The sequence below is a fragment of the Leptonotus elevatus genome, chromosome 17 (assembly GCF_054856555.1).
Source record: "Leptonotus elevatus isolate MCC_2025b chromosome 17, RoL_Lele_1.0, whole genome shotgun sequence".
In the NCBI taxonomy this organism is placed as follows: domain Eukaryota; kingdom Metazoa; phylum Chordata; class Actinopteri; order Syngnathiformes; family Syngnathidae; genus Leptonotus; species Leptonotus elevatus.
The window spans coordinates 6,857,021-6,872,950 of record NC_141255.1 but is presented as its reverse complement, the minus strand read 5'-3'; the positions used below and the strand labels follow the sequence as shown (position 1 = coordinate 6,872,950).

Sequence of the window (15,930 nt, the reverse complement as noted above, 5' to 3'; positions counted from 1 at the left end):
TGATGTAGCTATTGTGAATGCACAATATAAAAACTTCTGTTCCACTCACAGTCTACTCTCAGGTTTTCTTAATTTGTCTCCTTTGGCTCACTCGAGCCACTTACCTGACTGTTGCTAGGTTAACACTACAGTATTCAAAAAAAACTAAACAATAATAATCTATTTGGTCATCCTCATCCCCATATTCCACCATCAAAACAACAAATAATCCATCTGGAGGGAATTCATTACAAACTTGCTTCTCATTTGCATTTGGTCAAATATACAACATCCAGGTCTAGTGCAAATGCTCTCTCTCAGCAATCCACAACAGGGAAATGCAAGCACAAACCAAAAGTGCACACAAAACTGGGAAGGGGAGAAAAAAAAAACTTTGAAAGTAAAGCAGTTTGAGGAGAGCGTGTGGGGTGAGGGAAAAAGTTACTATTCCTCTATGTGCAGAGCAATACCTTCTCTCCAGCGTTCCCAACCAGGTTCTGAACAGCCCGAGCTCATTGCTGAAGGACGCATGCAACATAAGGAGACTTCAATGTGAAGCAGACAAATGCCGCAAAGAACTACGGGGGCCACCTTGACATTTGCTCTGCATGACGCGGTTATTAAAATGCTGAAAATGTCCTGCGACTGGTAGACTATTGAGAAATATTCAGGAAATATCAAAGTGGCCTAACAAATGGACTAATAAGCAAGCCAAGAACCCAACAGCAAAGCTCACACACCAAACGCACTAATGGTTTGTCAATGAGACGTTCTGCAGTACATATTGCAGCCATGAGATGGAGACAGGCGTTTTACAAGCTATCAAAGGTAAACCTTTGGCTACAGTCAGCCTAAAAATAACTTCATGCATTTTCTCTAGTTTGTCCCTGCTTTCCCTTAGCAGCAAACAGGAGACTGAGATGCACTCGGCAGAAATCCTCATGTAAAACTCCACAGCATTTATAGATCCAGCACCCACAATTAGCCCTTAAAAAAAGGAACGAAGGTTCTCTTTGCTACCACAAAACTACCACAATGACTAAGTTATGACCCTGAACCCGCACACATTTGCAGTATGGCCTGTACAGTTTCAAAGGGCCAACCCATTCAACAGAGACCAATAAATCTCAAATCCATTGTAATAAGCACAGGCCAAATTTGAGCCAGAACAGTCCCAACGCACATAAATTCCGGCGCACCAGTACAACAAAAAATAAAATAAAAAATTAAATAAACTTTTATGTGTTTTGGCTCACTCATTATAGGATGACTCAACAAATTTCAAGGCCAAACAAATTACATTTAGGTTACTTTTATTGCTGTTAAAAAAAAATTTTTTAAATAGTCAAATTTGCCCAACACAATGCAAGGATTTTCTAATTAAAAAAAATTAAAATAAATAAATAAAACAGACACGATGGGATTGTAGTTGACCAATAATCAGGGTTATTATAGTTAACGAAAATTTCTCAAAATAAACAAAAATGAAAACTAACTGAAGCTCCATCTTACGTTTATAAAACTAACTAAAACTACGATCAGGGAAAATAAATTAGAAGAATAAACCATTGCCATTAATTTCATGCTATTTTAAGAAAAAAATATGCTGTAATGGGATATTTTGGTCTTTCTTTACAATTATCAGGCATTGATTTGGGGGAAATTGTATGCATCAAAAGTACAGTATTAAGCTAAAACTAATACAGAAACTAAGAACCCTCAAATTTGGGAAATAATTAAAACTAACAAAAGTCATGTAAAAAGTAATTAAAACGAACTGAATTTAAAAATAAGAAACAAAAATCCACTAACCAACCTTGCTCAAAACAACATTTCTCTCCGTAAACTGCATTTGTGAGCCGAGCCAGCTGTGGATGTGTGTGTGAGTTTTTGATGAGAGACTTGCCTGGGCCGTGGTGCATGCAGGTCAGAGGGGCATGGATGATTGGAGGAGGACAAGGACTTGTGGTGGCGGGGACGCGAGGATGAGGAGGAGAGGACGGCGGCGGCTGAGGCAGTGGAGGCGCGGGAACCCGGAGTGTTTAGGCTGGGAGGGCCGAGGTGAGGACAAGACACATACACACACAAAGACACACGCACACACAAATGTGTGTGGGTGGGCAGGGCAGTGAGGTGACGCATGGTTAGAGGCAGCACATATTAACACACACTAAATGAGAGGTGGGGAGGGGTAAAGCTAGAAACTTGAGAAAACAGTTAGGAGCCATTTGAATGCTGGAGCAAAACATGGACACAATATAACAATAATCATAGTAATATATTCTTCATCCTCTGCGGAAAATCACTCATATTACATCTTACTGCGTCTTTTACAGTAGTAGCAGAAGTGCTATTCTTTGTTGCGTCTGCATGACTGTATTATACTGCCTCCCAGTGGCCAATGCGAGCACACCAGGAGGAGCAGCACGATTGAATTGAATTGCAGAATGAAATCATGATGTAAAAACGGTTTACATTTTATTTATATGTTAATCATCTGTGTGTATAAAGCACAATTATTTTAGAGCGCTATTTTTCCTTATTGAAAAGTAATAGTGTGTTAACATGTCCACACTTTTGTACAGTCTCACTAGAGCGTACTAGTACATAAACAATATAGCACACAAGCAGGATAGCCAATAAATGATCTAACAGCTTGAAGTGCAGACAGACCGACGAAGAAGAAGCTAACTGCTAATACTTGTATTGTCGTGATTTAAATAATTCATGATTCGTTGGCACCTATTGTTTGGCTACACCATGTTTGTGGGTGAATTTTCATGTGCTATGGCTGCAACAGTACCTGTGCGTGTTCGATTCTGTCTAAGCCTATTAAGACCGACCACGTCACGCCGCTAGGAGTTAATATTCCATCACAAGTCATTTTAATCTCCTTAGGGAGGGGAGGGTGAGAACCCTGAGACAGGAAAAGAAGAAATAAAAGTGGGGAAAAGAAAAGGGCTCCGGTATAAATAAAAGAGCACCAAGAATGGGGCAGAAAGAAAAATAATAAGGGAGTAAGTGGGGCTTGACAAGTACTGTATAAAAGCATTAATGACATAACTGAAACCCACAATTGGGGAAAAAAGCAATGCTGTCTCAAATGACCACTGGAGGGTGAATAAATAAACGGAATCGCTTTTTTGGTAGCGGGTCATTTGAGACTGACGATGAGCGAAACAAGTCATGGAGCAGCAATGACAATCGAAGACTGCGTCAGTGGGGATGAGGGTTTCATGTTGAATGCTTATGAAAAGTTACACAAAGCTTTGGCTGGGTTAAGCGTGAGTGGTGTGTACGTCGTTATGCTGCATGTGTGGACGTGTGCAAGGTGTGTACAACTCTTGCCGATCAAAAGCTTTTGAGATCCGTGAGCTGCTTTTGAATGGTAAAAGAGAAAAGGGGTGCGTGCGCAAGTGCGCCCGCCAAATCCTACCACTGTTCTGACTGGACGGCCTCCATCAAACCCACTTAGGTAATCTGTAATCTACTGGAGGTTTGGCCTAAATTCTCAGGAAAGCCTGATTTCCTCGTCCAGCAGGGTGGGATGGGGTCAAATCTGGAGTTGAGGGGGGAGGGCTCCCTCAGAACAAGTGGCTGAGCTCGGGAGAGTACCAGCCAAAGTCTGGGACTGTTACACAGACAGCTGCGAGATTGCTTCATTCACAAAGCGGGGTGAGGCCGTTTGTGCTGTGAGCGAGATCATCCTCACAAACTACTTCAGGCCACCAGTGATGAGGAAAAACGAAGTTTGTAGTTGTATGTTGCTTATGTGTACCTGTCCTTGCCATTCTGGATGCCCTGACCCAGTGTGGCTCTCTCAGACAAAGGAGAATTCCGACTGCGACCGGTGCCAGTTGACAGGATGCTATTCTGAAAGGATAAATAAGAGGGATAACAATTAGTAATAAAAAAAATTAATAACTGGAATAATTTGTCAATTAACTCATTCACTGCCATTGACGGCTATAGACGTAAAAAATTCATTTGAACTATTTCTATTAGTTTAACATTTTTTCTACTTTTGTTAACGGGTATGAAAACCTATATTTTTTATTGTACATTTAGAACAGATATAAAAAATAATAATTGTGAGTTAACTAGAGATTATATTAATTAATCGCATGACTTCAATAGTTAACTCACGATTAATCACAAATTTTATATATGCATTTCTGGAAAAAAAATCTAGGGTTTCATACTCTTGTTAACAAAAGTGGCAAAAATGTTTAACTAATAGAAATAGTTTAAATTAAATTTTGACGTCTATAGCCATCAATGGCAGTGAATGTGTTAAACACGCTGGGCAGAAACAAATAAGAAAATGAAACAAGTTGCCAAGCATGAAAAACATTTCATCATTTATCTCCGAGTCAATGTTCCGTCTTGTTATAGTCACATGGCCATGAATCAGATTGATTAGTAACTAACTTCCGTTTTGATCTATGGAACGCAACATCAGATAAAATACAGCCAACGCCTGCATTTTCCAGATTTCCCTCAGCGAGTTTGTTGTCAAATTTTCACTACAGCTTCAACTTTTCATATTTCATGAAACTTCTTCAGCACTCAACTTATCTACACACTACGAATAAATAGAAATTGAATAAGATTAATTCAATTCATTGTTCAGCCCTAAATTATTGTACACAAGTGAATGTGGTAATACTGTGGTGAAAATTCACTGGCGCTCACAGTGGAGGGCGTGGCGCTCTTTTTGCGGTCGGGGGGAACCAGGGGGCTGGCTGGCACCTTGGTAGTGGAGCTGCCTGAACCTTTCCTCCCAGAATCGTCTCCGGAAGTCCGGTTGTCTGCTTGCCCCCCTCGCTTTGAGTAGGAAGAGCCTACAGAGGAGATTTTGCAGTCAGCATTTCCACTAACCAAAATCCTTACATCCTGCCAATGTCCCCTGTTTTAAATGTAATCCCAGCGGATCTTCCCCCCGCCCAGTTTCTCTGCCCTTCACTATGACACACGCCAGGCTCACCCTGGTCAGTAGCTCTGCGGTTTTGAGGCTTCTGGTTGGACGATACGCTACGCTGTACCTGGGAAAGATGGGAGGGACGTTGAGGTAGGTAGGGGATTCATCTTAGCACTCGAGCATGCAGGTGAATGTTTGTGGGAATGGTGATTATGAGGCCGCTATCATCTATGGCAGCGACTGGCCACAATACAGAGGCTATTAGTTAATAATAGTTCCCATTGTACCTTGTGTGGCGGGGAGGGGGCATTTATGTTGCTTACATCACTTCCGGGCCGGGCCTTGATACCACTCTCTTCCAGCTGATACAAAGAAGACAGAAAATTAATGTAGTAGTCTCAATGCTGACGTTCAGTGTCACATGTAGATCCACACACACACACACACACACACACACACACACACACACACACACACACACACACACACACACACACACACACACACACACACACACACACACACAAAAAATGCCCTAAAGTGTCTACCTCAGAGTTCCTATAATCCAGTAGCAGGTAGGTAGCCATCACGTCATTATACTTCTGATTCACCAGTGAGTCCTGGATCTCCTCCTGAGAGAATCCCATCTGCAGCATAATGTCTTCACATGTGCAGCGTACATTTCGTTAGGATCCAAGATACAATCACACCATCATGTGAACGGAGTGTGTAATTGCACACCTGTCCTCCTGGGGTCCTTATAATCTGGTTGGGGTTCAATGTAGGGTTTGAGCTCCTCGTCCTCATGTCCTACATTCATCCATCGGTCCCGCATTATCTGCTGCTGGGAGGAAAATCCCAAAAATGCGTTAGCGATGGACACATCAGCTAGACAAAGTGGTAATGGTGCCGTCTTGGTGGATGCGTGTACCTCCAAGCTGCCTCGTTTGGAGGGGTTGAGGATGAGGAACTTCTTCAGCAAGTTCTCACAGTCGGTGGACATGTAGAACGGAATCCTGTATTTACCACGCAGAACACGCTCTCTCAACTCCTGGAGTTGGACAGGGCAGTGCAAAAGTAAAAAACAAACAAACAAAAAAAACACTTATTATGTTGCATTTTACAATACAGTGCTATTTTTCCTTTCTTTTTTTAAACAGCAAAAAAAATGTGTACTAGTGTACATTAACCAGTCTGTTAAATAAATAGTAAGGCAAGTTAATGCCGATGTTTCACAAAACCATATAGAGCATGAGACAGTGAAAAGGCAAACTTGCTAAACCCAGCAATGTTAATATCAACACATTTGGTATCAGATCGCCCACCCAAAATGTGTGCGCGCTTCCAGGATGCGTCATGTGGGTGCTGCCTGAATGCACAGCATGATAGGCGGCGTTAAGAAAAGCAGTATGCAAAAAATAAAAATAAAAACACGGCTTGATCCCCTCATCAAAATACGATTCAAATAAATAGTCGCTCTAGCTCAAACTGGTGCAATCCACATGGTGGAAGGAAAAGCAGCCAGAAAGGCAAACGCTACAACCACCCACACTAAACAGACAGCCGCTTATGTAAGAAATGGATCCACACGCATATGGACTAGCCTGCCGGTCCTAACCTTGAGATTCTGTCCATCGAAAGGCAGAGAGCCGCTGACGAGCGTGTAGAGGATGACCCCCAGGCTCCACACGTCCACCTCGGGCCCATCGTACTTCTTGCCCTGGAAGAGCTCCGGCGCGGCGTAGGGTGGGGAGCCGCAGAACGTGTCCAGCTTGTTCCCCAGAGTGAACTCGTTGCTAAAGCCAAAGTCCGCGATCTTGATGTTCATGTCCGCGTCCAGGAGCAGGTTCTCTGCCTGCGGACAATTTTTTTTAATAAAAATAAAAATAAATGAGAATTCAAATGTGGTTGGAGGATGTACATTTTTCAGATTTGATTGATTTGCCTTCCTACTTGAGTGTATGTGAAATAGAGGGTGGAGGGGGTGCAGTCACAGGTAAGATAGCGCTCAATGGGCAAACTCAGCGATGACACTTCCCGAAGCTTGAAAGTGAGTTATTGAGCAAGTAGGCCCTGGTTGCCTAGCAACAGGTGCACTCTCCTTTTCACTTGCTCTAAATATTCTGTCGCTTCTGTGTGTATGATCGCCAGGCTCGGGAGAGCTTGCATGTAAGCAATGTTGGGAGTGGGACTCAAATGACATATACAAGAGGTACTTTTGATTATAGTGACGTTTATTGCTTTACTGTGAAATTTAGACTCATTCAACAATAAATAAAAATCCACACTGTTGTTAAGCCTCTGACGTTTTCGTTGCGACCCACTTCTAAGTGGGATTAGCACAGGCTGGAACACATTACTATAATGAATTGTGTCTACACTCTAGAAACCTTTTTGGACTATATAAGAAACTATTGACAGCATTAAAGCAGTGGCGGACAAGAGAAGCTTGGTCACCACAATTTCATAATCATGCTTGTGTGTGTGTGTGTGTGTTGTCACCTTGAGGTCTCTGTGTACTATACACTTCTGATGGCAATACTGCACTGCTGACACAATCTGGGGAGTGAGAAAGTGAGCAGGGGACAGAGACCAGAGAGAGATTGGATGAATTATGCAACAAACACAATTAGGAAGTAACTGTAAAGGTAATGCAAGGCTGCACGGTTGTTCTTTTTTTTTGGGGCTTCTGTATTTTTAAAGTGCTTCCCCACTGACATGAACTGCTTACTTAACTCATTAACTGCCATTGACGCCTATAGACGTCAAAAATTCATTGGAGCAATTTCTATTAGTTTAACATTTTTTCCCCCCACTTTTGTTAACAAAGGTATGAAAACCTCGAATTTTTTTTATTGCACATTTAGAACAGATGTAAAATTTGTTATTAATCGTGAGTTACCTAGTGAAGTCATGTGATTAATCACAATAAAAAAATTGAATCACGTGACGGCCCTAAATTTTAATAATCTTTTCTTTTTTTAATCGTGAAATAACTAGTAATGTCATGCGATTAATTACAGTGAAACAATTTAATCACCTGACACCCCTAATTTTTAATAATCTTTTCTATAAAAAAAAAAGATTAAAAAAAGAAAAAAATATATAAAAAATTAGGGGTGTCAGGCGATTAAAATTTGTCATCGTAATTAATCGCATGACTTCACTAGTTAACTCACAATTTTATATCTGTTCTGAATATACAATTTAAAAAATTCTAGGTTTTCATAGTCTTGCTAACAAAAGTGGAAAAAATGTTAAACTAATAGAAATAGTTCAAATGAATTTTTGACGTCTATAGCCATCAATGGCAGTGAATGAGTTAATGAGAGATGGAAAGGATTTTGACGCTACTCGAATGGCGCTTTCGTCTATATTGACTCAAATGAGAAATTTTAAAAAAATTCTATTGAGGCAAGTGATGCACAGGGACATACATACCTGTCGGAATTTGGCACGGGCTTCTTTCTCCTTCATCCTGCCATGAGCCACCAAGTAATCAAACACCTCTCCTACAAGATGATCACACAATTAAAGTTCCATCCTGTTGCTTCATTTTAATAAAGAGCTCCAAATATTACACGCTCACCTCCACTCGCGTACTCCATTACTAAGTACAAAGTCTTTTCGGTCTCGATCACCTCAAAGAGCTTAACTGATGGTGGAGGAAATGGCAAAAAGATGGTCGTCATTTGCACTACTTGCGTTTTGTTTGAAACGTGACTGTCCTTTTGACTCACCTATGTTGGGGTGGTTCAACATCTTCATGATCCTCACCTCCCGGAAGAGCTGCCAAACAAGCCACACACAGCTGGGTCAAACAATCATCGGACACAGGCGGCGCTCCTGACTAAATAAACACCATTTTGGGATTTGCATGTGCCTGCTATTAGAAAGTCTGTATACGCCACATGTTGACAGGAGGCCCTTTATATTAGGGATGGACGATGTTAAAAATATCGAATTGCAATTTGTCATTGCGATTCACTATGGGATTATAACAATATCGGATAAATGTTTTGGTTTGCCTCCACTAAAATAAAGGCAAATGAACAATTAATTAATATGAAAGACAGTATTAGCCATCTGCTTCAACAATTGTTAACTAAACACGTTGACTTGCAGCCCCCAACTCATTTGCTTTGAAAAAACGTATAAATATGTTCTATTTTAAATGTTTTAAGCGTCCTAAAGACGTAGTTATAAGTTTTTTTATGCTAGAGCATACAGAAAGCTTTGATGCAGCCTCTGAACTGCAGAGAACGGGTGAAGCAATGGTAGTAATTACAAAAACGGCCAGCAGGTGGAAGCAGAGTATAAGAGATCAACCAGGGCCATGTTGCAAACAAGCTCATTTATCCACAGTTCTAAACAGATTCGTGGATAATGATGAAACTTTGCTATATTCTAATGCTAATGGCTGCAAAACGGAAACAGATAGAAACATACTTTTATTTCCCTGATGAAAGAAGAGACTAATCTTTCTTTTAATGGGTTCCATGTTTTATACAGGGATGTGATTTGACCAAAGTGAAATTATCTGAAAATTTAGCCGGGGGTCTGGGGGCCGCGGGCACTCAGCTAGGTCCAGAGCTCATGGGTTTTCCGTGTTTTTAAGTACTTTCAATGCACTCAGATGACAAAGAAATAGACAAAACAACAGCATAAATTTTCAATGTATATTGAACTATCCCATATAAAATTGCAGTTTTAGTCAACTCAAAATCAGTCACATTCAAAAACATTGGACTGCCTTTGCTTTTAAAAACTATCACTGAGAATATCATCATATATATTTACCATGCAATAAATCATTTAATCAATCATTCTTAATTTAATACATAATGCATAACAAAAACATAAAATACCTCATGCAGCAAGCTCTGGTAAAAACACAATCATGCATTCGGATTGACTAAGATCATCTCTGTAACTGCATACATCAAGATAGTCAACATATTGAAACCTGAAAAGTGCAAACATGCAGCATTCATTTGAGTTTGTGTCAATGATTAACCATGTTAAATATTTATGGCCATTTTTATTACGTTATAATATTTTCGAAAATTTGATTTCGATTAATTTGAAAAGTTTACCACCGACCTCAAAATTCACGACTCTATCAGCAACTGGTACAGGTTGTTGGGGTGGATCACGTCTCTCTATTACCGCTTCCGATTGTGATGTCAATAAGGGATGGAGGCCGTAAAGTTTTGGAGTTTTCGTTTGGGCACCGAAACTTCCAGCGATGGAATAATTTGTTGTTCTTGACTGGAGTTCTTTCACGTGTTTTTTGCTCTTTGCGTGACTTTCAAGAGCTTTGAAACCTCTCCCACCATAGTCAATGGTATCATGGCACCAAATGCAAAGCGCTTTCCCGGCACGATCGATCTTCCGAATAAAGTCACTGAACAAATTTGTCACAGTCTTCTTTCCAACATTTGTAGATATATCCTTCTCTAACCAGTCCCATCGAAACTTGTTTTTTACGATCTTGTCAATTTCCTTAACTCGCGGAGCATCTTTGCGTTCGATCACGGACATCTTTCTTTAAACACCCGGCAAAAACGTCTGAGAAATGAACAATGGCATACTCCAATGCCTTTATAACAAGCGCGTTTATTGGTCAACAAACAATGGCATACGCCTATGCCTTTATAACAAGCGCGTTTATTGGTCAACACGGAGACTTCAGCCAATCGCAAGATCAGTTTCATTTCAGTTACGGAAACACTAAAATGGAATGCTGTCGAGAGACGAAATCGGATTTTTTACCACTTAAAAAATTGTAACATTTTATTTTTGGAGATAAAAAAAGCGGAATTCCGCGAATTAGCGGAAAAATCACATCCCTGTTTATAGCTACAGAACACTATATTATGTGGGCCTTGCAAAATCAGTCAAAATCCATTAAAACAGCTGGGAGCGAAGGAGGTTGCTTCAGTGAAAATGGCTGCGAGTGAATGAGTTGAGTGTTCACTATAACAACCTCACGAAATTCTTCCACAGAAGTGAGCCATAAAAACATAAGTCAGTGAGTCATAAAAGATTATAACAAAGCAAACAAATCTGTGGCTTTATCAATTCAGCTTCGCACGTTTCATTAAACAATATTACCGTAAGCAAACATGTGGACTTCAGGTCTTATAGAAGAAATGAAAGCAAAGAATTTCTTTACAATATAGTATGTTCGATGGAGCCTCACCCATCTCAGGGGCGGCCATTTTGTCACTTACTTAAAATGACATCACATCTGCTCAGGGCTTAAGACACGACCAATCACGGCTCACCTGTTTTTCTGAAGCTGAGCCGTGATTAGTTGTTACCTGAGCCCTGAGCAACCGTCAAGTAATAGTTCAGCCCTCGTCTTTATTGTCATTGTTGAGAATCAAATGGTAATAGGACTTTTGGAAAAACCTGTAACTGAACATACTGATGGTTTTGTGCTAAATCAAACAGTGGGGGTGTAAGCAGTGGCAGTTATGTGGCAAGCGCGGCTCTGGTTCTGCATTTCTATTTGTCTTGATGCAAACACACATGGCCGCTCGCGCTTGTGTGAGTGTGTGCGTGGAAGTGGACAGACCCCACCCAGCCACGATCAAAGGAAGTAATTGCAGCTTATTTCCTGTAATTAAAACTCACGCTTGAGAAAAGAAGAGTAAGGAAGAGTCTGAGCGAGAGGGGACGTGTGTGAGTGTGCGTGTGTGTGTGTGTGTGTGTGTGTGGGTGGGAGGGCGCACCTTTTGCAAACTGGAGGAGTTGAGCTGTGTCTTATCAATGATTTTAACAGCCACCTAGGAAGGCAAAAATAAACATGAATTGCATCAATCACACAAGAAGCCAACTTGATACGAATGCACCTCAGAGGACGAGCCGGCGGCAAGTTGGCAAGCCCCGCTTTATTGCTTTAAGCGTACGACTTTGACGATAACACAATAGCAGCAGGCATCGGTTGCATAACGGGGGGCGGAATAAAAAGCCGCGCAAGGGTCGACGGCACGGTACGAAGACCGAGTGGGGGCGACGAAACTGAAACTAAAATAGATGGGAGGGATAGAAAGTGTGAAGTGCGACAGGGTGAGGGGGGCTTGATTGCAAAGGAGTTTGGTAATAACATGTAGAACAACAAAGGACTGAAGACAATTGAGAGCTTTCTTTCTCTCTTCTTTCTTGTGGTGCTCATTTGATTCCTTCACGCCCTCTGACTCGCCCTTGTTTTTCCACTGTGTGTGTGTGTGTGTGTGTGTGTGTGTGCTGGAGTCACATGGAGCGTTATCAGAGTGTCAGGCAGAGAGCTGTCACACATTGACAGAGCCTGCCCACGTCCCTCCTAACCAAACGTGTTGACTTGGTCCAAAGAAGGAGCCCCGGCTTCGACGCTCTCCCCATTAAAGCGATACACCGCTGGGTCACATCACAAGTGGATATTGCGGAGATTTTCCGTAGCGGAAGAAAACGGCGAGCTGAATTTTTGCAAAGGGGTTGTATGGTCTCCAAGAGCTCACAAAGCCAGCCATTTTTTTTTTACACATTGTAATATAAGACAAAGATAATGACATACAAACATCCCCGGCCCCCAACCCACAAAAAGCCCCCCCCGCAATTATGATTAACTTATAGATATATCGCCTGACGCCCCAAATTTTCAAAACATTTTTCATCCGCTGCCATTAACGGCTATAAACGTCAAAATTTCATTTTAACAATTTCTATTAGTTTTAGTACAAATTTTAGTCGCCTGATACTTTTTCTAAAAATATATTTTTATTTTATATAATTTTAATAAGCTTTTTTTAATCGTAATTAATCACATGACTTCACTAGTTAACTCACGATTAATTACAAATGTTATATCTGTACTAATACAACAACAAAAACTAGAAGAAATGGTTCAAATTAATTTTTGACGTCTATAGCCGTCAATCGCAGCGAATGAGTTCATGAAAATTAGCGGAATTTTAGTCTGCCAAATGTCAGAATCAGCCTCGCAAAATCCATATTGGTCAGACCCCAATTCTCACAATCAGCATCTCTACTTTCAAGTAATAACTCAGGTGGCGTGTGTGAAGCGCAGACATCTACCTCCTTTCCGGTGAGGACGTGGCGAGCCAGTTTGACCTTGGCAAAGTTGCCCTTGCCGATGGTTTTCAGCAACCGGTAGTTGCCGATGTGCGGCTGCTCGTCGGACGTGGTCGTCGCGATGGAGTTCCGACATCGCGACATGCTGGAGCGGCCAGACGACGACTTGGAGTCCTGACAAGGCCCAAGAAATCAGAAAACAAATGTTATACACCTTTTGTAAGCTTCCTGCTGTGCCATAAAATTTTGTGAGTGTGTGGACATGACTCTTAATAAAATTCCTTTCTTGTCAAACGGAACACAATGTAAAGACTATAGAGGAATTAAAAGTGGCTAATTTGGCAACACTACATTGTATTCCACTAACTTGATCTTGACAAAAAGTAACCAGGAAATGCAGCTTGTCCACATTTCCTTTTCCTGCTGCTACTTTTCCCGTGGTTAACGTTTAACATACAATATACATCCTCTGACGAGCCATTAATCCCTTGATCGGGAAAACCCAGACACCAAGCACAGAGACACAAGTCTACACATATCCCACGAACACAAAGGCGCGCATGCACTGACAAGCATGGGGCGGGCACGGAGAGTGGCACAAATCACAAACACCAAATTTTTTTAATCGCACTGCCCTGAACGCCCCTTTCCACACCAACTAGTGTTTTTATTTGCGCAATCATCTCACGACAAATTAGAGGCTCGCTCAGTGTTGCGGATAAGCCGCAGACCGCAAGCGAGATCTTCCTTTCTGAATTACCACACTTTTGGGGCCCTGGGAAACCGGGATAACCATGATTACTTCATTGTGCTTCCCTGCTCCAAATAGTGTGTGTGTGTGTGTGTGTGTGTGTGTGTGTGTGTGTGTGTGTGTGTGTGTGTGTGTGTGTGTGTGTGTGTGTGTGTGTGTGTGTGTGTGTGTGTGTGTGTGTGTGTGTGTGTGTGTGTGTGGGGGTGTGTGTGTGTGTGTGTGTGTGTGTGTCGGTCTCCCGCCGCCATCCCCATTGCTGACTGCGCCGACAAAGCGGAATAGGAGCGCTTCATCTTTGGCGGTTGCATCAATCCCAAAGCCAAGCGGAGATCCTTATGCGGTCGTGTGTGAGGGTGGAGCAAATGATTTTTATTTTTGGACCGTGCGGGCGAGGGAGTAGGAGACAATGTCATCGTGAACACGACTGTAACACAAAGCGAGACCAAGCCGAGTCCAGTTTCTTCTCCTTTTGATGCTTATTCCAATAATTGCACCGACTCTTATCAGGGGTTATTTTAGGCCAAATAATTAACAAAAAAAAATCTGTCTGGAGCCGCAAAACATTTGAACATTGTGTGGAAAGAAAAAGTGTGTTAATGTAATTTACTGAGCGCCCAAGAGTTAATTAGAGTTGCACTATGACACAAAAATATACGTACACATTCATTTGCTTCTACCTTTTGTCTTCTGTTTTTAGATTTTTTGTTGTTGTAATTTTTCATACATTTTTTGACTTTTCCTTTCTGTCAAATTTCTGACATTTTTGGGCAATTTTATGGACACGTGGTAATTTTTCTCTTCTTCCTTTTTTGGACATTTTATGGCTATTGACATTTTTTTCTGCTTTTTTTTTTTTTTAAAGAGCACAAGGAACTTTTCAACCGTAAAACATTATTTTCATAACTCTTCTGATGGAACATTGACTTAAAACTAGTCCTGGCCTGAGGTCTGTATCATTTTTACTGAAACAAGCAACTTTAAGGAGGATGGTAGGAACACTGCCACACAAAAAACTATAAATGTGCTGAATGCTTGACGGCATACGTCACTTTCCCCTTCCGATGACACAAGTCAATTTGAACGTTGACGCACGATTGCTGCTTCCCTGAACAACTGAAAAGTTTTGTCTGAGGAGACAAAAAAAAGAAAGAGGGAAGATACCCGGATAAAAAGACGTCAAGGATGTTTGAACATTCTCCCTTCTGCCTTTTTTATTCAATTCTCTGACATTTTGGCAATTTCATGGAGGTTTTATGGTAATTTTAAGTGCAAGTTCACTTTTGCATCTACCCTTTGTCTCTCTTTTTCTGACAACTTAAAAATATTGGACTGACATTTCTTGAATTATTCATTTGTTTTATCTAAATAATTAATTTAAAGAATATGTAAAAAAATTAAATAAAATAAAACTTTTTCCCCCTTTAGATTCACAGAGAGCCACATTAGAAGGACTAAAGAGCCACATGTGGCCCCAGTAACGCAGATTGCAGACCTCTGGTATTATAAACACCAGTGGAAAATATCACTAAGTCTTCTTTCATTTTACAATATGCATTAACTGTACATGCATGTCGAGGGACTCGTAAATCAAGGTAGCACTATAGTGATGGCAGTGCTAGATTTACCACAGCAGAATGACAACAGCTGCATGAACAGCAAGACCCGACTGTAGTAACGTACAATCAACTGCATGATTGCTAACCCGGCCAGTCACCGCAGATACGACTTTTTGAAACCTTTTATAAAACGTCAAAATCAAATTGGAACATGTGAGGAAATAACAAATGACATTGTGGCAGTTTCCCAGTGAATAATTCATTTTTCACTCAATGGGGAATGGAGTGGGGGGATAGAGCACTAAATACTACTTTCTTCAGTCCTTTGGTCATGTTTCATGCCGGGACTATTTTTGTACACCGATTCTTCCTTCATTTTTGGGCAGCTGCAGGGGAGGCAAAAACCCCCCACCACCACCCGCAGCGCACACACTCGTGTGTGTTTTTTTTTTGTATTGGCTACACATGAAGCATGCACTTGTAATTGTAATACCATGATACTGCAAAACTGTGATATGTGAAGAGTTATCAAACAGTCAATTTTTGCATAAGTGGTAGATTTTGAGTCTCAATTTAAAGCACAACCATTTTTCTTTCAAAAGCAAAACAATTGCCGCACTACCTTTAAAATGCAGATTCTCAAA

The 15,930-nt window shown here is 41.1% G+C and overlaps 1 protein-coding gene across 12 annotated transcripts in view; it reads right to left on the bottom strand.

The window, feature by feature from the left end:
- LOC147159548 (serine/threonine-protein kinase MARK2-like) overlaps positions 1-15,930 on the bottom strand; it is a 32,061-nt gene that overhangs the window by 8,952 nt on the left and 7,179 nt on the right. For 6 of the 12 annotated variants that reach the window (XM_086059927.1, XM_086059929.1, XM_086059933.1 and 3 more), the window contains exons 2-16: positions 12,983-13,153; positions 11,641-11,694; positions 8,641-8,689; positions 8,490-8,555; positions 8,342-8,412; positions 7,403-7,459; positions 6,519-6,755; positions 5,832-5,951; positions 5,642-5,744; positions 5,449-5,561; positions 5,188-5,262; positions 4,967-5,024; positions 4,675-4,823; positions 3,758-3,852; positions 1,886-2,026 (exon numbers count right to left, since the gene is read on the bottom strand). In XM_086059927.1, the coding sequence (XP_085916053.1) occupies positions 1,886-2,026; positions 3,758-3,852; positions 4,675-4,823; positions 4,967-5,024; positions 5,188-5,262; positions 5,449-5,561; positions 5,642-5,744; positions 5,832-5,951; positions 6,519-6,755; positions 7,403-7,459; positions 8,342-8,412; positions 8,490-8,555; positions 8,641-8,689; positions 11,641-11,694; positions 12,983-13,153 (1,559 nt within the window). The remainder of the gene's footprint in view (positions 1-1,885; positions 2,027-3,757; positions 3,853-4,674; positions 4,824-4,966; positions 5,025-5,187; positions 5,263-5,448; positions 5,562-5,641; positions 5,745-5,831; positions 5,952-6,518; positions 6,756-7,402; positions 7,460-8,341; positions 8,413-8,489; positions 8,556-8,640; positions 8,690-11,640; positions 11,695-12,982; positions 13,154-15,930) is intronic. The other 6 variants (XM_086059934.1, XM_086059932.1, XM_086059928.1 and 3 more) reach the window with 6 other exon arrangements.